Source organism: Balaenoptera musculus, chromosome 5 (genome assembly GCF_009873245.2).
Source record: "Balaenoptera musculus isolate JJ_BM4_2016_0621 chromosome 5, mBalMus1.pri.v3, whole genome shotgun sequence".
In the NCBI taxonomy this organism is placed as follows: Eukaryota; Metazoa; Chordata; class Mammalia; order Artiodactyla; family Balaenopteridae; genus Balaenoptera; species Balaenoptera musculus.
In genome coordinates this window covers 136,213,199-136,236,599 of record NC_045789.1, presented here as the reverse complement: position 1 = coordinate 136,236,599, position 23,401 = coordinate 136,213,199, and the positions used below count along the sequence as shown (strand labels likewise).

The 23,401-nt window shown below is 53.5% G+C and overlaps 1 protein-coding gene across 8 annotated transcripts in view; it reads right to left on the bottom strand.

The window, feature by feature from the left end:
- TBC1D14 (TBC1 domain family member 14) overlaps positions 1-22,290 on the bottom strand; it is a 101,204-nt gene extending 78,914 nt beyond the window's left edge. For 4 of the 8 annotated variants that reach the window (XM_036853741.1, XM_036853744.1, XM_036853745.1 and 1 more), the window contains exons 1-2: positions 21,644-21,792; positions 11,372-12,110 (exon numbers count right to left, since the gene is read on the bottom strand). In XM_036853741.1, the coding sequence (XP_036709636.1) occupies positions 11,372-12,093 (722 nt within the window). In that variant the 5' untranslated portion in view covers positions 12,094-12,110; positions 21,644-21,792. Of the gene's footprint in view, positions 1-5,788; positions 6,153-11,371; positions 12,111-15,474; positions 15,494-21,381; positions 21,494-21,643; positions 21,793-22,158 lie in introns of those variants that run through there. The other 4 variants (XM_036853748.1, XM_036853742.1, XM_036853743.1 and 1 more) reach the window with 4 other exon arrangements.
- Positions 22,291-23,401: the final 1,111 nt, after the last annotated feature.

The following is a 23,401-nucleotide window of genomic DNA, read 5'->3' as shown; positions in this document are numbered from 1 at the left end:
ACAACGGTCACGTTCCTCGCAGACCTTTCTTTGTGGCATTTCCTTCCCCTCTTGCTATCCTGGCCTGGGCGGCCACTCCAGGGCACAAAGCCCCAGAGCAGGGCACCACTGTCCCATGCAGCTCCGTAGCAGTGGGGCCTGCAGTGAGCCCCGCGGAAGGGGGAGCCACACGGCCCATTCAGTGCTATTTACCACGGCTCTCCCCCGGCCCCAAACACGGGACCCGCACCCCAGGCCAGCGTCTCCCTAAGGATGGGGTGCTGTTCACAAATGGGGGTTTTCTTATACCCATGGCCAGCCCACCAGAGCAGCGCCAATCATGACAATGTCCCTGGGACAGAAAGGGTCTGCCCTTTCTGCCCTCCTCTCCCTACCCAGCACGCAAGAGGAGCAGGATGAAGGCACTTCACCGCCTTTCTTCAACCTTCCCTGACCAGAGTCATCAGACAGAGCTCTAACAACGTGGCGGCCCAGAGTAGAGCAGACAGACTGGGGCTGCGGAGGAGGCGGGCTGACCCCCTCCAAGCCCCACTGCCATCTAGCCGTGTGACCATAAGCCTGCTTGCTCACGAGGTGAAGACACCCCACCAACCTCGAGCCTTGCGTCTTTCCAACTGGCTCCTCTAATTTCCCGCCCACCGGAGTCTCTGCTGAGCCTTCCTCCTTTCACTGCCCCTCACCCTCCAGACACCCCCTACCCCTGGCTCAGCTTAAAGGCCAGGTCACACTCTCACACATACCCTCAGCTCCCCTGCCTGCCTCTCACTTCACTGGACTCACTCAGCGAAACTACACCCCTGGCCCCACGTGCGCACCCGTGCAGGGAACACACGGGAGAAGAGGCACAGCTTCTCCAGTCACGGGCCAGACCCTTGACGCCCCCGCAGTCGCACTGCCCTGCCCTTTATTCTCCCACACACCTGGATGGCGTTCACACCTCTTCCCTGCTCCTCCATCCCCACCCTCACTGTCAGCTGAGGATCTTGCTTCCTACTTCACCAAGAAAACGATGCAACAGAAAGAGAATTCCACTGACAACTGCAAAGGCTGCTGAGCACGTGGAACATCAGTAACTCTTGCTCGCTGCTGCTGGGAACGCAAAATGCTGCAGCCACGCTGGAAGGCTGTGTGGCAGTTTCTTGCAAAACTAAACATACTCTTACCAGCAGTTGGGCTCCTTGGTATTCACCAGAAGGAGCTGAAAACTTACGTCCACACAAAAACCTGCACGCGCATGCTTACAGCAGCTTTATTCAGAATTGCCAAAACTTGGAAGCCACCAAGATGTCCTTCAGTAGGTGAAGGGATAAATAAACTGTGGTCCATCCAGACAGTGACTGTCACTCGGCACTAAAATGAGATGAGCCAGCCAGGCGCTGAAAGCCATGGAGGAACCTTAAACGCATATCACTAAGTGAAAGAAGCCAATCTGAAAAAGCTGCGTACTGTATGATCCTGATGATATGACATTCTGGAAAAGATAAAACTATGGAGACAGTAAAAAGATCAGCAGTCACCGGGGGTTAGTGGAGAGGGAGGGATGACGAGGCGGAGCAAAGGGATTTTTAGGGCTGTGCAGCTACTCCGTCTGATCCTATAATGGTGGATACACGTCATGACACATTGGTCCAAACCCACAGAACGTACAACAGCAAGAGTGAACCCTCACGTAAACTATGGACTTTGGGTGATAATGATGTTACCTATCGGGTTGGCCAAAAAGTTTGTTCGGGTTTTTCCGTAAAATGTTATGGAAAAACCAGAACGAACTTTTTTGCCAACCCAGTATCAACGCAGGCTCACTGACTGCAACAAAGGTACCACTCTGGCGGGGATGCTGACAGTGGGGGGCTGCGCAGGTGTGGGGCGAGGAGGTATATGGCAACTCCGCTTCATGTTGCAGCGCACCTAAAACTGCTCTAAAAAATAAAGTCTACCTTTTAAAAAGCAAATATGTTGATTAAAATCTATATTCACACACACACACACAAAACAATGAAGCAGCATTAAAAACAATAAAGTAGTCTCTATGCACTGAGAAAGAGAGGACTTCCAGTCTCCTTTGGCCACATCTGGCCTCCAGCATCTGTGCCCACACACTCTGCTCCGCCGCCTGTCTATCTAGATGATGCCACCCGGCCAAAGCCAATTTCTCTGTTTGAGCCCTAGATCCCACTCCGGCAGAGGCAACTCAAGGACAATGCTCCAGAATTCTCTCCTCTCTCTGGTATGTTCAACTTCTACTCTTTTACTTCACAGTAAACAAAAACAGTAACAAAAACAAAAGGATTTCTCCAATCTTAAAAAAGAAGCAAGCTCACACCATTTCTTCCTCCAATCTTAAAAAAGAAGCAAGCTCACACCACTTCTTCCTCCCTATCCTCACTATCACCCCCTTTCTTTGCCCCCGATGCAGCTAATCCACCAAAAGAACTGTCTGTGCTCGCCGCTTCCAGCTTCCCTCCTCCCATTCCCTTAACTTTGCTCCAGTTATGCTTGGTCCTGCACGGCTCCACTAGAACAGCTCTGGCCAAGGTCCCTTCGCTAAAGTCACCTGTCTGTCCTCATCTCCCCTGACCCTCGAGCACCCTCAGCCCAGCCGATCATACCCCACCCCGACGCCCCGTCTGCGCCTGGCTTCCCCGGGCTACCGCACTCCATTCCTCCACCTCCCCGGCCCACCTCCCGCGGGGCTCCTCCTCTCCGCAGGCCTCTCAGCGCTCTGTGCCTCAGGCTCACTTCTCGTTCCTCTTGGTGACCTCACCTTGTCTCAAACCCCCTACAGTGCCAACAACTCCAAACTCGCATCCCTGCTCAGACCCAACTCCCCAAGTCCAGACTCCTCCGTCACCACCTACAGCAGCCTCCAGGCCCACACGGGACCTGGTCCCACTGACCTCAGCCCCCTCCTCATTGCTCCAGGCCTGCCTGTGCCCTTCGAACCGGCCTGAGGCGCTCCTCTCCCAGGCATCTGCTCCGTGAACTTCCTTACCTGCTTCAAGTCTTTGCTTAAACCTCTCCTCTTCATTCACCTGATGGGCACTGCTTTGGTGGGCAACCCTGACCTGCCTTCTCCAGTCCCCCTGCCCCTCTTACCACCTCTCCTCTCTCATTTTCCTCCCAGCACTCATCACTGCCAACATCTATGCTTCACTTATTTATTAATGGTGATTATTATCTGCTTCCCCCCACTAGAATGTAAGCTCTCTGAGGACAAAGGTCTTTGTTTGGTCCACAAATCAATCCCAAGCACCTAGAACAGTGCCTTGGTGTATGGTGGATGCTCAGTAAATATTTCTGGAAAGAACGTATGATGAGAAACATAATTAAGGACCTAGCTCAAGGCCTGGTACACTGCAGGCACTCAGTAAATAAATTACTATGGCTGTGATTTGCTGCCAAAAGAAAACAAACAAAGCCTAGCAAACACAGGGAGGCAACACAACCTCAACAAACCCAGCTGTTCTTTCTGAGCACAGCTGTATCACCGACAGAAGGGCTCTCCAAACGGCGCCTGCAGGGGCACCCAACCTCCCCCAAGTGTCCAGCACAGACGGCCGGCCTCCTGCGGCTCCCGTCACATGTCGGCAGAGGGCCACTATCTGCTGCATCCTCTCCAAACTCAAAGGACAACCTCAAATTGACGCTCACCTGGAGAGAGAGAAACATCTCTAGTCAAGGTCACCGATGACCTCCCAGGTGCCTAAACAACAGTTGGTGAGAACTGAGCTGGGCAAATAGGGGTTGGAAAAGAAGTGCAGGCATTCCGTAATCAAGGGGGCTGAGCTACTGAAAATCCATCTGGTACAAGAATTCACATCGGAGGCACTGAAAACCCTGGGGTGCGGGTTTCAAAACAGGGTCAGAAGGCCCAGGGTAAACGTGTGCCTGTGAAAACAAGGCACACAGCAAGGGCAGCACTCGGAGTAACGGAGACACCTCACAGATCTCTCTTAGGGACAACGGAACCACCCTACTGGGGTCCTTGCCTGCTAAAACCCTCCTGCTCCTCCTGTGCTCAAGACCAAGGCGGCACCTGTCACTGACCCTGCTCTGCCGCAGCCCCCCCACCTCCCGCCCCCGAGCCAGCAAGCCTCAGGACTCGGAGCTGACCCCAGCCCCATGCCACGTTTTGGAACACCCAGGAAAGGCGTTCTCCACCTGCTTGCCCACATCGCCCTCCTCCCCCTCAGGAGCTCCCGTGCCCTGAGGAAGTCCCGCAGCCCTGCCCCCCGATCCACCCGGGTTAGTCTCTGCTGGTCTGGCCTGCAGAATCGCCACGCACCTCTGCCTTCAGCTCCTCTCCTCCTGCCCTCCCTGCCCAAGTCCCCCCTCCCCTTTCTGATCACGACACACACGTGACAAGGGGCAGGGCTGACGGACTCTGGAGTTGGACAAGTGAAAGGTCACAATCCCTACTCGAAGGGCTGTGAAACAAACAAACGCCTGAGGGAGAGAGTGAAGCACCTGAGGGAGAGAGTGAAGCGCCTGGTGTGCTCAGAACAGGGCAGCTACTCCCTCCCCCAAGGGGAGCCCCTCCTCTAACCAGGTTCAACCCTCTCTTGTCAAGGCAGCTCCTGGGCAGACCTGCATCTTACTCTGTGTGGCTCTTAACGTGCTTTGAGTGCTTTGAGCCTAAATGTGGTCCTAAAGGTCCCGCCCAATATGAGCTCCTGCCCACCTTTCCATCTCCTCTCCCACCTCTGCTCTCCATCCTGAGCACCTCCTGCTACGGTGCTTTCCCAGAAATGCTGAGCTTTTCCCTGCTCCTGTGACTTTGACGAAGAAACACTGTCTCAACCTTGTGCACACGGAAGACACTTTTGAAGGCCTGCTGGCATGTCAGCCCTGTATTTCTTTCTGGACCTCCCCAGGGCATTTGCTGCTGTGCTCGTACCTCTTTTCAAACCCTCATCACACGGCATAGTATAGGGATTTGCACAGCCGCCTCCAGCTGTGTCTGCCCATCTTCGTATCTTCTCGCCTGGCACTTGAGCTCAACACCTTGATCAGGTCCCTCCTTTCATTTTCACAACTCAGAGGAGGACACCCTCAGCTCATTTTGCAGACAAGGACACTAAGCCCCAGAGAGGTTGAGTGGATGGCTTACCCGAGACCCCACGCCAGCAAACAGGCAGATCAAGAGAAGACCAATCAGTGCTCCTTCCAGGTATCACAGCGGTGCATGTGTGTACACATACGCACACCCCAGCAGCTCAGATACACAGCAGGTGTTTTCTGTGTATCACTAATGCCAGGTCAAAGTCACCAAGAATATCGGCAAGCACATTTTACAGAAGATTCACAGTTACAATGTTATACCTCAATTCACTGATGCTAATTCTAAAATGGTCAAAGCAGTAGAAAACTACAGTCAAGCAAAAAAATAATAAACAAATAAATAAATTAGACATTAATATGCCTGCCATGTGCTGGGTGCTTCCCATCCATGTACATTTCCTCCCCATTTAATCCTTTGAAGCATGAACTTATTTCTGTTTTCCAGAAAAGAAACCTAAGTTCAGAGTCCCAAACCCCGTATCATCTTTGTATCCCTTGCAAGCTACTTGACCACCTCTTGCCTCAGCTTCCTCACCTATAAATGAGAATTATTACGGTACTTACCTGAATCCATCAGCTTTCAGTGCAGCATACAGAACCCACTCTAGGAATTTTAAGCAGAAAGGGATTTAACCCAAGGAATTAGATGATTTCAAAATCGTCGCAAGGGCTGAGGTAGGCGCCTCTAAACTGGGCCCCCAGGAACGGCTCCCTGAACGATACAGAACTGACGCACCAGGGGAGCGGCCACATCTGAAGTGCCACTGGAATGGAATGGAATTCCAGAATGCAGCAGGATCAGGAAGCCAGCACAACTCCGCTCAACCCTGGGATGCAGGACGCAGCCCCTCCTCCACCGCAGCTGCCTCTACAGATTCAGGAGAGGGACACAGGGGGGACGCTGCAGGGCAGCCTCGCATCTCTGCGACATCACTCAACAGCAGAAAACAGCCAAAAGGGGAAGAAACGTGGTCTCCGCCTGACTTCTGCCTCCAATCTTTCATCAACGGGACCTAATTCATGCCTAGAACCCTGGCTGCAAGCAACTCTGGGAAACACAACATTTTTAACTCTCTGGCTCCACAGTGCAGGAACGGCCCCTAAAAGGATGAACAAGCCAGCCCATTGAATCTAACACACCACACTCCCTCGTGTGGTAGTTGAAGATTAAATAAGGTGACCCCTCAGAAGTGCTGAGAATGGCACCCGGCAAGCACTGGACATTGTCTGTTACTCCCTGTGCCAAAGGCTCTGGCTGTCATGTGTCTCTGAAGTGCGTCCACCCTGTTGCTAAGCTAACGCACCTCCCTAAAAAGAAAGCAGGCGGCAGATGTGTTCCTTAGCACTGCTCATGTCACCCTTCAAACGATCAAATCCCAAATGCCTAGATCAGTACAGGAACTAAAATTTTAGTTGAGCACTTCCCCACTGAGTCAAAGTGCCCATCTCAAGATTTATTTTTCTTAAGCCAGTGGTTTCAAGTTTTTTCACATACACCCTTTTTAAAAAAGTGAAATCTTATGGGAAACCCAACAAAAGCAGAGAGCAGGGCCAGGAATCCAACCTGCTCAGACTGGGTATGTGCTCTGCCCAGAGCCTCACGTGTAGGATGTCGTTCAACCTCCACATCAACTCTTCACAAGAGGTACCATTAACCCCCTGTCACCCAGTACACCCTGGGGACCACAGAGGTTAAGGAAGTTTCTTGAGGTCACACAGGTCAAAAATGGCAGAGCTGAGGTTCAAACCTGGGTCTGAGCAGCTCCGGCTCTGAACCACCGACTCCTCTCTGTCTTTGAATTACAACTCAGTGCCAGGGCGAACCAGACACAGACTGTGCCCACGAGGAGCTCTCAGCCAGGTCAGGAAGCGGACCGGAAAAATGCTTCATTACAGTCCTTTAAACACACCCAGGGGCTCCACACCTCCCAGCCGTCCACAAGCTGTTCCCTCTCCCCCACGTCTTCACTTGGCGAGCTCCTTCTCACCCTTCAGATGCAGTTCAAGCATCTCTTCTCAGCAAAGGATACTCAGGTCATCTCTTCTGAGAGCTTAATAAAGGGCTGCGCAAAAGAAGATGTAAGTGATCAAAGCTAATTACTACCTTCCAGCCCGGAGCAGATGAGTAGCCTTAAAGCCTGGGCTTCACAGAAATCCCAACCCTGTCTCCTGTGGAAAGCAAGCGTGTTACTGAATTCCTCTCATATTTGCTGTGCAGCCTTTCAGATAAAGGCTGTTACGCTCCGCTGGGCTCACAGGAGCCCTGAACACAGTCCCTCTCTTCTATATAAGATGAGGATCCTGCTCAAAATATATTACATTAGTGGAAAATCGCCAATATTTTACATTAACTTTTTTTTTTTTGTATTTATTTATTTATTTATTTATTTGGCTGCACCGGGTCTCAGTTGCAGCACACGGGATCTTCGTTGAGGCATGCGGGACCTTTAGCTGTGGCACGTGGATCTTTGGTCGCGGCATGTGGGATCTAGTTCCCTGACTTGGGATCAAACCCAGGCCCCCTGCACTGGGAGTGTGGAGTCTTAGCCACTGGACCACCAGGGAAGTCCCTATAATAACTTTAAATGGAGTAAATCTATTAAAATATTGAATCACTGAAACTAATACTACAAATCAACTAGACTTTAATAAAAAGTATACATATGTATATAACGTTAGTAAATTTCCTTCAAAGAAGCAATTAAATACCAACATTTACAACCTGCTAGCTCAGCAGTTCTCAACAGCTGGGCGATTCTGCCCATCTCCCCACCCCAGCCCTCCAGGGACATTCGGCACTGTCTGAGGATATTTTTGGTTGTCATAGTTGGAAAGGTGCTACTGGCATCTAGTGGGTAGAGGCCGGGGATGCCGCTAAACAGCCTTCAATGCACAGGACGGCCCCCACCACAAAGACTCACCCCTCCCCAAATGTCAACAGAGCCAAAGTGGAGAAATCCTGATCTTTTCCAATCCTGGGTTGATCAAAGTAAAGCACAATAGGGGGATAAGAACTAGAGAAAGCTTTAGAAAACATATTTTTTAGAAATGATCATATTTATGTTAGAATCACTGACAGCTACTACTTACGGAGGGCCAGGAAGTGTGCTAGATGCTTCACCTATTTGATCTCTAACCTCGCACAGTAGTTTTATGCCCCATTTAAGGCTCAGGGAGGTGAAGTAACTTGCCCATGGTCACACAGCTATTAAGTAGGACAGCTAACACTGAACCCAGCCAGCCCAACTCCTGAACCAGCGCTCCTGACCTCGGTACCCTCAACACTCACGCGCGCGCGCACACACACACACACCCCTGTCAAGACGCGTGCCCCCCACCCCTGCAGTGTGTGTCCACCTCCCCCACTGGAAGGAGCTCCTTAAGGGCAGGGACTATCTCTAAGCTCAAGGCGGAGTCTCCAAAAGCGGTGCTTACCGCAGTCTATGTGAAGGAAGGGGCAAAGGCACAAACGGGAGCTGGGCCTGGGCTTCCGCGGGGCGGTGGCCGGGCTCAGCCAGCCCTCCTGGCGCTCCTCTGCTCCTGACTCCCTCATCAAGCAGGCAGGTTCACCAACAGGTCTGCTCCCTCAGGCTGCAAGTTCCCTGACCACCTCTACTGCTTCCTCTGAGCCCCATTCTCCTAGACTGGCCTTCCACGATGCCGCCCACACTGCTTTCTACACCCTAGAAGCAGACTCGGTGAGGACAAGGGCAACAGACGGGCACGAGGGCCAAGGGAGTCGCTGGGTTGAAGGGACAGAGTGGAGACACAGGATGACGCAGAAGCCTGGGCTGGGAGCCGCGAAGGACCAGCTCCAGCCCCAGCCCTGCCCTCAACAAGAACTCACACGGTCCACCGTCCTCAGAGCACCTGCTGTGTGCCAGGCCCTGCCTATAAACTCACCTGTAAAATGTTTAGTGGCTTCCAGACATTTTTTGGCACAGAACCCCCCTTTTTCCCCTCAAAGGAATTATGGACTGAAACTCTTCTCTAACACTTAAGACTCTAGGACAAAAAATTCACTACACTTGGCCCATGATATCACACATCTTGATTCACTTGTCATTAATATTCCACCTGCTTCCCAAAGGTACTTAATAATGGCTCACAATAATAATGTCACAGTCATCAAAACAAGGGGAAGGAGACAAGAATTAAGAAATAAAACAAAGAGGAGACATTTGATTTCTGTGGCACAAAGCCGAGAAAGATTTTCAAGAAACAATCTGCAGTAACTGACGGTGTTTCCTTTCAAAGGAAATGAGGCTCCCACATAGACAGTAAGACAAAGGCAAGCAGACAAAGCAAGACGCAGTCACGACCATCACAACAAGCAATGGATGCTTCAACATTCACTCTGTCTGGGTCCGTACTAAGGTTCACACATGTGAGCCCACTTCGTCCCCCTGACCACCGTAGGAGTAGGCCTCATCATACCCATTTTGTAGATGATGAAGCTGAGACAGAAAGCAAATGACGATGGGGACAATGCAGGTAAGAGTACAAACACGGTATCAATACACCAACAACATAATAGGCATCCTGTGCTAGGTTATTTACTAACGCTATTTTAGAGATGAGAAAGCTCAGAGAGGTGAAGTAACTTGTTCAAGTCACACAGCTAGAATGTGGGTGCCGATCTGCTGAATTCCAAAGCTAAGCTCTTTCCTCTATGCTGTTTCCCAGCCACCCCCATTTTCGAGCAAGGTTTCCCAAATTTGCCAAGAACCTCAGGTGATTCTAAAAACCTGTCTCCCAAAGCCCTTCCCCTGAGATTCTGATCCTGGAGTTCTGGGATGGAGCCTGAAGAGCCATATTTAACCGGCACCCAGACGGTATTCATAAACAGGCAAAGCTGAAGACACTGATCTGAGCAAAGGGAGCAGTTCAGCCACACAAATCTGATCTGCAGCAGCACTATTTTAGGGCTATGGCCTCAGTGAGGATCGTGGGTCTCCCCCACAGTTCTTGGGTTCTTCCCACTGAAGACAACCGTGGAGTCACTGAGTTCTGGGGCCAGGAATTCTCCTGGGAGTAGCACAATACCTGTCTGCGGGTGCATCAGAGAGAAGCGGTGCCCCATAAAACCACAGCCCCCATCGGAGAGCTTCTCACTCAGGACTGGTCTCGGCTCATCCAAGACGACCCCACCTTCAGCCGATGAGTGAGCCGAGGCAGCCGTAAGTGGACGTGCGCGCCCACAGCCGCAGAAGCCCCCGGCTGATTCAAGCCAGCACGTCCACCACCTCGAAGGGACACCCGTACCGCCAAGTGTCCAACACGGGCTCCGCTACAGGCACAGACAGGGGCAGCCAGGTGGACCACAGCGGCGTTCCTACCTGCCAGGCCCTGGGCCCAGGCCCTCCAGAGAGCTGCTGGGGAGCAGACGGCCCTTCTGCACAGTCTCCAGGGCCCTCGGCCCTTCCCTGCGGCACTCCACAGTTTGGGAGTTCACGCTTGCCTATGTGACTGACTGATAAGTCCACTTCCACCACCCCCAGCCTGCAAGCCCACCCAAGGTCAGTACCGAATTACTCCTATATTGCCTGTCAAGGGCAGAGCCTAGGACGCAAACACAAAACACTTGTTGAACGGAAACACGAGGGCACAAAAAAGAGGCTGTAGGAACGGCTGCACAGGGCTTAAGGTGAGACACAGGGACGCCAGCATCCCGGGTTCGGCGCCTGGGGACAGGGCACCACGGGGAGTGGGGCGCATGGCCTGGTCCTGGCACAGGTGGGGACGTGTGTGGCGGCAGCGCAGTGACAGCACACAGCTCAGCAGCAGGCCCAGGGCCGGAACACGAACAAAGGAGCACGGCCGGGCAGGAGCACAGGGCCCGCGTCCAGGGGCACCCAGAAATGCCAGCCCCGGGGTGTGCCAGGAGAGGCTGGAATTACTGACTCCGATATCACCCTCGCCAGCACCCTCCGCTTGGCCCAAGAGACTCAAGTTATCAGCATAAAGGGCCCTTCGGAGGATAAAGCTGACAAAGGCTGCTGATTTCGTAACGGTGGTCACTTACGGGTCAGCCTCAGCCACAGCAGGTCAGAGGCCAGGAAGTGACAAGAGACTGTGCAAGCGACAGGGACACAGAAGTGACAGCCAGCAGTGAGGAATCAAACAGCAGAATCACCAGTCCTCCGCACAAGTCCACAGGACTCTGGGCTACTGGAAACGGCATAGTTATCTGTATGACAGTGTCTGCTCTGTGGGCAGGAAACACAGGACACACTGCAGACAAGAACAACAACGCCACTGGTCTGAACTGAATAACCTGGCTCTTCTAGAGAGATAAAGGCGGCATTACCTTGTAAAGAAGTTACTAAATGGTCCCAATATTTTCAATTTCCTCCCCTCCTCAGTTTCATCAACACAGTCCTGCTGGCGTAGGTCACGGGTTTCCTTGATGGAGCTCAAGGTGACGTCAGTAAACTGTGGGTCATCGTCATTCTCCAGGGTCACGATGGCACTGGAGCTGCTCGTGACCACGAGGTCCAAGATGTCCTCATTGCTGACGGACAGCGTGGCTGACAGCTCTGTGCCGAGGCTGGACACGCTGCAGACTGAGACATTGTCGCTGCGGTTCAGCGTTTTGGAGGTGGGGCTGTAGAGCTTCACCGAGTCATAGCCTGTCCTGGGAAACGTGGAGGACTTGCGCACACTCTGCTCCCGCTCGGCACTGGTGGGAGCTGGTGGCGCGTAGGAAGGCAGTGGGCACGCGCTCTGGCAGGCTCGCTCCGGGATGATCTCCGACTCGGACTGTTTCCTCTTCACGTGGACCACGCTGCAGGGGACAGGTTCCGGGTTGCCGATCTCTAGGGTAGGGATGCCTGAGTCCACCGATTTAAGGCTGTGCCGATCCTCTAAAGCACCAAGTTTCAGCTTGGGCCCGTACTCAGACAACGAGAGGGACCTGGGTGCCTTGAGATTCAAGTGCTGCAGGTTCTGAACGTGGTTTCCTGGTCGACCGTCCAGAATGCCCATCAAGGCTACGCCATTTGTAGTGGTGGAAAGGTTTCCATCAGTCATCTTGGTCCAAGGAAAAACTAGAAAAAACACCAAAATGGAAATTAGGAGAGTGAATATAAAAGCCAAAGATGCAATTCCTCTGACGCACGTTCAAATGTTCTGACATCCCTTTTAAGAGAGGAATCCTTGAAAAAAGTCCTACATACACAAGTTTTAATTCACGGCCAGAAGCTAGAGTTTTAACATATATTAGCATGATATAAAACAACAGGAAGATAATTCAAACAAAGGATACATCTAGAGTAAAAATATATAAAATAACCATCTTTATCATCACCATCACTGCCCCCAGTCACATCTGTGATCCTCAGGACAGCACTGGGAGTGTGAGGGCTGTGCCGGGCAGAGAGAAGGGGTTTTGCTTTCCATGTTTTTTTAAATGATAAACAGGATACCTCTGTCAAAAGTATGTGAATTCATAACCCATACATAAGTCCAGGTCCAACTTGTTCTGAGACAGCATAAAAATCAAGATGCCTTCATCGTGACAGAAAATAAGAGGAACTGTGTATGCCATGTGCAGTGAGATTACCCCAAACACATTCAAGTGAGCCGTGGGTCTCCACAATGTTTTAGTCACCTTACTCAGGTCTGCAAGGCGGGGCATATTATCCCCTTTACCATGGAAGAAATTGAGGCTCAGGTTAAACGGGTCCATGGGGCTTCCCTGCTGGCGCAGTGGTTAAGAATCCACCTGCCAATGCAAGGGACACGGGTTCGAGCCCTGGTCCAGGAAGATCCCACGTGCCGCAGAGTCAATAAGCCCGTCCACCACAACTACTGAGCCTGTGCTCTAGAGCCCGTGCTCCGCAACAAGAGAAGCCACTGCAATGAGAAGCCCGCGCACCACAACAAAGAGTAGCCCCCGCTCGCCGCAACTAGAGAAAGCCCGCGCGCAGCAACGAAGACCCAACGCAACCAAAAAAAAAAAAAAAAAAAGAAATGGGTCCAGGATCATATTGTTATTTAGCGGCAGAGCTGGGATCTACAGGACTGACCCCAAAATAAGCCATAGTAGTGGATGAATGGCGTAGTTTGGGGTTATAAAAACCCGGGTCAGAAGGCTGGCTCAGTGAAGACGGATGATCAATAAAGGAAAAAATAAAGGCCGTGAACCTGCAGTAAACACCTGAGCAAGGAGAGTCAGAGCTGCCGCTGACACCCAGGCCCCGCCTATGGTTCTCTGGCCTAAGACTGGGGTAGGAGGCGCATCAGCCTGGAGAGCACAGTCCCCTGTGGACTGAGAACCCTAGGGTGTGTTACATTACCTTCTCCTGTCCTTTTAAAACATCAAAAACTAAAGAAACCTGGTGGTGCATTTAAATTTGATCCATGGAATAGAAACCACGTAAAGAAGGGAACTTTGGGCTCAGTCCTTCCTGGGTTCTAATCCCAACTCCACTAGGTTGCCTTGGGAGAATTAAATAAAGTGCCATGAGAAACGCATTCAGCAGGCGGCCCCCACCGCAGGCACTGCTAGTAGCTGCTATCATAAAACAGCAAACAGTTGAAGGTCTGAAGCCTGGCAATAACACTGATAACCACTCCCTTTCGGGTGTTATTTTAGCTTTTGCAATGAGCTTCCCGCTCCCCTTCAGGAAGCCTGGCCTGCCTCTCACTGTCAACACGGCCAAAGCAAATTCATTAAAAGCAGAAAACGGGGGAGGGGTAATCTCCCTCCCTCCCAGACATTGAAGGAACCAGTCACACAGTGCAGCACTGGAGCAAAAACAGAAATAAGAAGGAGTGAATTCAATTGCCGAATTCAGAAATAGACTGAACTATGTATAAAAACTTGAAATATGACCCAGTGAGTAAGGAAGGGTTATTTAATCACGGTGTCGTACTAATTGGTTATCAATTTTTCTTGGAAGGTAGAACTACACCAAAACAAAACTACAAGCAAAATTAGAGCTTAATACAAAAATGAGATTATAAAGGTATTGCACAAAATAAAGTGCTTCCCTAACCTACAGAGCAAAAACTCAGTTCATCCTCGGAAAGGATCTGGGCATCACCTCACCACATGGGAACCTGTCTTAACTGTTTTGCAGTTCACACTGCCCTGAATTTCCTGGGCTGCGGCCCCTACCCTGAGTCCCCAGCCAGGAGTTCCTCCCAGGCAAGGCCATAGCAAACTGTCTCTGGAACCCTGTGCTGGGAAAACTCCCGAACCAAACTATGCTGTGAAACAACAGGATTCACAACGGGAAGACACAGGAAGACAAATCTGTACACCAATTTGGAAGTTCTACTTTTCTTGTTTTTTAATTAAGAGAAAAATCCAGTAAGAAACATTTTTAGCACATAGTTAAGAGCTAATCTTTGGCAATGTCAAAGGTAATGAAAATTATCCAAATACCATCAACACACCAACTGGTCAAACTGGCAAAAATCCATAAACACAAGAGGAAAAACACAGTAAGCAGAGCTGAGACCCTCTGACAGCCCCAGCTGAAATTCTGGCCCTGGCACTTACTAGCTGGGGAGATGCTCAACCTTTTTAAGCCTCAACTTCCCTCCTCCCCAGGAGTAAAAGGGGGCGTTACCATACGCCTCACAGGCTGGCTAAGGATAAATGAAATGAGGTTTGGTGAAGCACCGGCACACCTGTACCTGACACACAGCAGGTGCCCAATAAATGTGAATTTCCTCCACTTCAGCCACATAAAGAACTGAAGTACCTGAAAAAAAAACACTGAATTTAAACTGAAATTTTGGCACGAGAATAGGCAGCAACATGGAACAAGTGTGTTATGTGAACCCAAGGACCCCTTCTCCTCTGAGTTGCCAAGATGGAAGCACAGGAAAGAAAGAAACAAGGTCAGACAGAGTCCAAAGCCGCTTGGCGGTGGCCTCGTCCTCCGTCTTCTCTCCTCTGCCTTGGGGCCACAGAGAGAAGCCCGAGGGCCTCTTCTAGGGAGAAGCTGAGGGACCTTTGAGGCCTCCGATGGTTCCAAGTCCAGCTTAAGTTCCTTAAACTTGAGGAACAGCCTCAGAGAACAGCCTTCAGAGAAATAAACCTAAAAGGGAAAAAGTACTTCCCCTTGCAACATACTCTAAGACCGAACTCCGCAAGGGCCAAGGCCACCTGTCCTCAAGCCCTTTCACCTGGTGCTACCAGTGCCATAAAACCAGAAGCCGCACTCCAGAGCACCTGCCTTCCAACGGGGCCCGGCAGGGGGAGGCTGCACAAAGGGGGTGCTTCCAAGAGAGGCGGCAGGGTGGACTCTGGAAGCCAGCCAGGAGACCAGCTGCGGATGACCTGCCTCCAAATCACACGTGTTCTAAAGACAGAGTAAGCCTAAGTTCCCCAGGCCGGCCCAGGGCCCTCTGGATCCATCCCTGCCAGCCACACCAGCCTCATGCCGTCACCCTCACCTCTCTCAACACGCAGCCGTCCTGCGCCACTGCCGCAGGTACTCTCCCCAGCTCTGCCATCAGCGCCCCTGGGGATCTGGGAGCGTGTGCCACAAGGAGACACAGCACGTTTCCAAGGCCGCTCCTCTGAGAAGGCTTCCTCAACTCTCCCAGGAGGCTGCAGGCCCTCCTTCCTCCTGAGCTCCTTGCGGCCACACCCCACCTACAGCAGTTTCCGTATCTCTCTCCCCTGGCTCCTAAGCTTCAGGTGGGCACATGCTAACAGATTCTGGATACCACTGCCTGGTCAAATGCCTAGCATGGTTAAGGATTAAAAAACTATTTGCGGGACTTCCCTGGTGACGGTCCGGTGGTCAAGACTCTGCGCTTCCACTGCAGGGGGCGTAAGTTCAATTCCTGGTGGGGGAACTAAGATCCCACATGCCGCGCAGTGCAGCCAAAAAAAAAAAAAATTCTATTTGCTGAATTAATTATTACTAACAACTACATTCTAGTTGTGGGCAGGTTTCAGGGGCAATCCATCCAAGAAACATCTGTTGAGAGCTGGGTTGTGTTTCAAGAACAAGGTGAGCAGGGGAGGTCACAGAAGAGGAAGAAAATCCATCGCGCTCCCAGCAGTGCGTGCAGACAGCAGACCCAGCAGGTGAGCGGTGACCGCCCTGTGCGCCGTACCCGCCGCTAGACTAGCCGGCGAGGAACACTGTCAACACCTGACGGCTCAGGAAAGCAAAACGAAATTTCCCTCTGCAGCTGTTTCCCAAAGTCTCACACGACGCCCTGCGCAGTGGCCGCCACAGCATGCGACCTGGGCTCTCAGAGTCACCCAGGCACAGCCCGGCACCAGATCCAAGTCTGATGAAGAGCAGCCGTCACCGCCCGGAGGAGAGAAACACACAAGACACAACGCACAGCTAAGAGGAAGACTTTTTATTCCAGGCAGCAAGGCCACCTGAATTTTATTTACCTGCCACAAAACTGAGTTCTGCAGGAAGCAAAGAGGAAAAGTGCCCAAGAGACTGAAACAACCTTCACTCCCAGGGGCCCGTCTTTAGTTTAATACAAGTCAGAGAGTGGAGAGCAGCTCTGCCAGTGACTCTGAATAAGGCTTTGGAAAACAAGTCCATCTTGAAGCAACAATTTAATTTTCTCCTCCTTCAAAAGTAATGGGACTAAGTCTTGACCAAGTCTTCATAAATAATAGAAACAGTCTATGAAACCAAAACTAAATGATTTAGTTAGGGTCCCAGGGGAAAACAAGTCCACCCACTGGTGGCTTCAGGGAGAGATACTTCTGCCCATCCAGGCAGACATCCTCTGCACTCATCTCCCGTGGCTCCTTCCTGCCCACGGGGCGCGTGCTATACACAGCCTCCCTCGTCCCAGCTCCTCTGTGGCACCCCCATCAGCACGGGGACGACGCCACCCTCCCTGATCCTCCAAGGAGGGTGCGCTCATCTTCGCTGCCAAGCCTCCCGTCAACCCAGGCCTGCCGCTGCTTTCTGTACCCTTCCGCTTAAGGGTCAGGCGCACACGGCCCCTTTCCATCAGCCATGGCCTGAGGGCATATCTGTCACAGATCCAAAGTTTCAAGAGGGCAGGAACTAGGTCTGCAACTCCTGACAACACCAGAGCATCGCCATAAAACTACAATTTCATGAGTACCAGGCCCTGTTCTAAGCTCCTAACATGCCATTCTGTTTCAGAGCCCTCAGCAGCCCTTTGCGCTGTATTATCCCCACTGCACAGAGGAGGAAACTGAAGCACACAGCTTACCCAGGCCTCCACTTTTATGTGGCAGCAGCTGGGGCCTGAGCCCAAGTCTGTGACCCCAAAGCCCCTTGGTAAGCTTTGCTACTCACAGCCCTAATGCAGACATCAAGCACCTCCTCAAATCCTCATCCCTCCTGTGAAAGAAGAGGATTCCACAGATGGGAACAACGCTGGGCTGAGCCAGAGGCAGCGACCTGCCCAAGGTCTTGCAGGGAGGGTCCCACCTGAGTCTTCTCTCTCCAACACCTGCGTCACCCTCCAGAAGGCCTCTCAGGGGTCCTTCACGTTTCCTGGTGAGGATGCTGCTGGGACCGCCAGACTCCCCACAGGAGTGGCTCCCCCAGGCCTTCACCTCAAGCCTGGACCAAACACCAAGGACAACCCACTGACCTATGAGACATCTCCCAAGAGAATCAGACATTTGTGTAGAGGGCTCACAAGCACCAACCACTGTGAGTCTCTTTCTCTTTTTAATTCAAGTCCTGGCTTAGGCAGAAAAGAGCCTGGAAAGAAAAGCATAGGACGTTCTGGATCTCAGGCACCTCGGCATTAACAATTAACACAAGCAGCTGCCTCTGCTCACCGGTGCACGCGGCACGTTGGGCACTGTGTTTGGTGTCCACGCCCACCATCTATGATCTGTGTAACCTCCCCAGCAACTCCCAGAGCTGAGGACACCGTCATCACCATCTCACAGACAAGACCGAGGCGCAGATGGAATGCAGAATGAAGTGGTCCTGCTGGGGCGGACCTGGATCCTACACCTGGAAAGGTGCTTACTCTTTCCACTGCTGCACAAGCGGCCTAAAATAATGGATTAATGTGCATTACATAGAAAGGGAAAGTCGGGACTTCCCTGGCGGTCCAGTGGTTAAGACTCCATGCTTCCACTGCAGGGGGTGGGGGGGGTTGATCCCAGGTCAGGGAACTAAGACCCCGCGTGCTACGCGGCACAGCCAAAAAAAAAAAAAACCACAGAATGGGAAAGTCAACTAGAAAAGTAGTTTGTTTTTTTTTAAAAGAGTTATTCTTTAGGATAAAAACAATCCTAAAAAAGAATTTCCTAGAAGCCCAATATATTCCTCTGGAGGGTGCACGGCAACTTTGAGGCACCTGGAACTCAACACGATGTAGTTCAATAAGTTTCCATCCATCAGCAAACCAGGCAGAAACTGGCATTAAACTGCTGAGGGTCCCCAGAGGCTCCTTCCCAACCCTAAGGAACAGATATTTAACTTACACCGCCCAAAGGTGGTGATGTTTAAAAGGCATAGGTGGGACATTTTAAATTAAGGACTTTCAGTGCACAGGGGAGGTTTCCCCTCTACCCCAAAATGTTTCAGCTTCATATAGTGATTTACCAAAACTAATCATCATAAGTACCTGTAAAGTGACCGAGAGGCAACTCACAGGTTCGGAAGATAGTCCACTTAACAAAGCCAACACAATTTATAATCTTAATTATTAATAAGACAAATAATTTACTGAATATTTACCAAACACCAAACATACTAGGAGCTATCACATGCTCTAATCATCACAAGCCTGCCAAGTACACTCAAGAAACTATGAGATTCAGAGAGGCTGAGTGACACACCCAAGGTCACACAGCAAGAGAAACAGGATTCAAACCGGGTCTGACATCAAAGGCCAAACATGGCTTGCTGGAGTGCTTAAGAGTACGGACCCTAAACTTTGTGATCATCAATAAGCTAAATACAGCAATATTTAGACCTCTCTGTATGTATGTTAGACTTCAATAGAAAAGTTTTAAAACTAAAATACACAAGGGGAAAAAATAATGCAGGTTCTGGAGGCAGACCGCATAGGTTCAAATCCTGGCTCCTCCGCCTAGCAGTTGTGTGACCTTGGACTAGTTTAACTTCTCTGTGCCTCGATTTCCACGTAGTAAGAGGGGGACAATAAGAGACTCTATTTCATTAGGCAGTTGACAAGATGGGGGGAAGAAATCCACATAAAGCCTTTAGAATCATGCCTTGGAAGATGCTGGCTGGCATCACTCTTCCCTGGGCACCCGACACGGCCAGCCAGCTCAGGCCCCCTATTTTAGCAACTCATTTGCATAAGCAAGCCCAGACACAGCCAGTCTGCACAGCCTCACTGTACGGCTTCCCCCTGTCACCAGCATCTCTCCTTGCACCTCCGCTGCGGCACTGACCGAGCGCTGGGCCTCAGCTTCCCCATCTGTCAAATGCGGTGATTAGCTACCCGAGGTCCTTCCAACTTGACAATCTAGAATTCCAAACCCAGACCCTAGAAACTTTATACCCTCCCTACAGCAAACATTAACAGACAACACGTAGCCATTTTCCTAAAGTCCTCTTTTACATATTAGGTATAAATGTCTAGTGTGATGACAAATCTTCTCCAAGGTCTCAAAGCTCTGCGAGCACCCACGGCATGCTGGGCAGGCATCCTCTGTGCCGAGGGTGAGGATGTGACAGTCAGAAGCTCTGACCAACAGGGAAGACAGATTCTTAAACGCGTTGCTCTGGTAAGCTGTGTCCTCTCTGTTGAGAGGTCTTCAGCAGAGCACAAGCAAGAGGAAGTGGAGGTATGATGGGCAGGAATTCACCCGCTGGACAGAGGGGAGTAGGGCAGTGGGAGGGGGAGATGGAGAAGTGGAAGGGCGGAGGGGTGGAGAAGTAGAGAGAGGGTGCCTGAGGGGAACTGCAGGGATCCGCGGGGGCCAGGTGAGGCGGCCCTGATGCGGAGCGTGAGAGGGTGGGCTGGGGGCAGACTGCAGAAACTCAGTCTCGCGAGCATGGAGCAAGCCCAGCTGGGCGCCATGCGAAGTGCTGAGCAGGGACCTGCCAGGACCTGCTGGGGCCGTGAAGGACACCGAGATGAGCGGAGCCTGGCCCCGTGACCTGCCTCAGTGTGAATGTCGTCCCTGCCTCTCTCCAGCTGGGTGACCCTGAACCGGTTACCCGACCGCCCTCGATGTGTCTCAAAGGGTGCATTCACTCAATAACCCTGAGCCCCAAGAACATGCCAGGTTCTCACGAGGGCTGGAAATCAGGTGGAGCCCACAGTCTCAAGGGGTCAAACATACCACCACCAAGACAGGAGTAAGACAGCCTTGGTTGGGGGGTGGGAGGGAGGAGCAACCCAGGTGGCACAGGGGCCAAGAAGTTGGGAAGAAGCCCTACCCAAACCTGAGACACGGGTTGGTACTGGCCAGATAAACCGGGCAAGAGGAAGGGGCTGCTGTAAGGTCTGGTCTGGTCTGGTCCATGCACAGCCCCTAACAGTGCCCAGCAGCCACCCATCCTCTACAAAGGCGGCCAAGACAACGGCGAGGTGCCAACAGCCTGCAGACACGGGTCCCAAGACACCGCCCTCCCCCGTAAACGAAGGGCGTGAGTCCGTGCCCAGGAGCCTCCTGCCCACAGAACTTCCCAAAGCCAAGCTTCCACTTCCACGTCCAAGTTGGAGCAGATGGCGCCTGTGCAACTTTGAAACACACGCCGCTGCCCGTGGCCCGCTGCGCAGGCGCGGGGTCTGGGGTCCGCCGGCCGGCGCTGCGGCCTCGTGAGGAGGAGCCTTCCCGGCGGCCGCAGCCCCCCGCTCCTTCCCCGGGGCAGCTCCCTGTCCCCACGCAGCTCCTGCCCCTCAGCCTCCCGCTGGAAAGCATCCCCAGGCGCGGGTCCCCGAGGCTGAGGGGGGCTGTAGTCCAGGTACGGGGGCCCCTGAAGCAAAAGGGAGTCCCCGGCCTGGGGAGTAGGCGGTCCCAAGAGAAGGGGGGCGTCTGCGGCCCCAGAACAGGGATCTGAGAAGCAAGGGGGTCGAGAGCTGCCAGGTGGACCCAGAGATGGAGGGGGTTCCGGGCGGTCGGAGGCTCCGAGGTGTGGGGAGAAGGGCTCCGGCGAGTCGGGGACAGCAAAGTGCCGGGGGTCCCAGGGGTCGGGGGCCCTGAGGTGGACGGGGTCCCGGCGGCTGGGGGGCTCCGAAGTGGCGGGATACCGGTGTTCGGTGGCCCCGACGCCGTGGGGGCTCTCATGGGTTGGGGGGCGCCGAGCCGGCTCCTCTCCCGGCCCGGGAGCCCCGCGCGTCTGAGGGGGAAAACTTTTCGTCAAGTTCCGGGAAAGGAGCGGGTCGGGGCGCGCGTCTCACCTAGGAGCGGGCGAGCCGAGCGCCCCCGGGCCCCGCGATGCTCCCCGTGACCCACGCGCTCCCCCGGCGCGGGAGGAAGCGGCAGCCGCGCGTCGAGAGGGCGCGCAGGCAGGACCCGAACCCGCGCGGCCAGCTCCGCCCCGCCTCAGGCCGCCTCCCCGCTCCGGTCGACGCTGCAGCAGGTGGCAGCGGCCCCGCGCGCCCCGGCGCCCCGGCGCCCTCCCTCCCTCGCGGCCCGGCCCTCGCCGGAGGCCCTCAGTACCGGAGTTAGCGCGGGTCCGACGCCATCCCCGGGGCCCGCGGGCCCGCAGCCCAGGCCCTGCGGGACCCGCAACTTGCGCGGCGAAGACACCCGGCGCTGCAGGCGGCGGGCCGGGCCGTCAGGTGCCCGCGAGCCGCCCGCAGCCAACAGCGGCGCGCGCCCTCGCCCCGCCCCGCGCGCCCTCGCCCCGCCCCGCGCGCCCTCGCCCCGCCCCGCGCGCCCTCGCCCCGCCCCGCGCGCCCTCGCCCCGCCCCGCGCGCCCTCGCCCCGCCCCGCGCCTGCGCGGGCTGCTCTTCCGCCCGGGCTGCCGCGCCCAGCCGGGCTGCCGCTGCTCCTCGAGCTCGACGCTCGTCCAGCTGCCCCTCCTCCGGCCCGCTCGCCCGCCCGCCACGGGCCTCGGAGCGGCGTTGCCGGACCTTTTCTCTCCCGAAGGGCAAGAGGAGCCGCGAAGGGAGGCCTGAGGGGGTTTTCATGCCCGCAGATCCCCCGTGGACACCCATCAGGGGCCTCCTTACCTGGTCGGCTCCACCCGCGGCCATCTTGGAAGTGGGAAGCGCCCGGGAGGGGGAAGGGGCACGAGCGGGCAGCGACCAGGCGTGGGGAGCCGAGCAGCGGAGCGCATCGATGGGCGCCCCTGCCCCGAGCAGGTGTGCGGGGGAGGAAGAGCCCTGCCCCCACCTGGCCGCAGGCGAGAGGCCAGGTGGGCAAGTTCCGAGCTCGGGCCCGGGACGTACAGCCTCGGGAAAGTCGCTTTGAGGTCTTCCCTGCCGGGCCTTAGTCTCTTAATCTGTAAAACGGGCTTTTCTGTTGTCTTTTATCGAGCTGTTACGCAATGCATAGCGCCGTGCCTCCCCAAACTTGTCTGCACTTAAGCGTCTCCTGGGGATCTTAGAAAATTTCAAAACCCAGGCCACACCCCAGGCCAACTAAATCAGTCTCTGGAGGTAAGGTACAGTTTTGGAAGCTGCGTAATGTGCAGACAAGTTTAGGAGCCGCTGGCCTAGCGTTAATGTGCATTACTTCCCGTCAATATTGCAGAAACTCCAGAGACAGGGTCTGTGATCAAAACCGTCGTACAGAGTGGGAGGTGAAGTCACTTACCCAAGGTTCAGGGCTGGTCAGTAGCTGAGAGGGGTCAGCAGCCAGATGCCCCGCCCCAGACCGCCTTCCAGGATCAAGGCCCTGAATAAGAAAGCTCTTGTTCACTGGTTGTTGACCCCTTCCTCATCCCCCTCCTAGAATGTAGGCTCCCTGAGCCAAACCGGGCTTATCTTGTTTACTGGTATGTTCCCTGAGCCTGAAAGATTATATTCTGAGGACATCAAGGCAAGAGGAAAGACTCCAGTGATTGGGAGCCGGAAGGCCTGGGTTCCAAGCTAGGATTGGCTCCTGCCAACCAGGACCCGTGAGGGCTGTCACGGCCAGAACTACCACAGAGGAAACCTCAGAGAGACAGCCAGGGCCTGTCTAGCAGGGCCGTCAGGGACAGGAAGGGTGATCTCTCCATCACAGCATCTGGAAGCATGCAGTGGAAGATTAATTTGGGCTGTGGTCATTAGCGTTGGGCCGAAGAGCCCCTGACTTGTTTCTCCTGCCTGGGTCATAGCTCTAATAACTCTTAGCACCTATTATGATAGCAGGAGGGATGAGAACTTTAAAAAGGAAATCTGTTAATAGAATACACTAACACCCTTCACAGTGCTTCTATTATGCTTAGGGCATAATGGAGGCTTTATAAGTGCTTACATTTCTGGATGT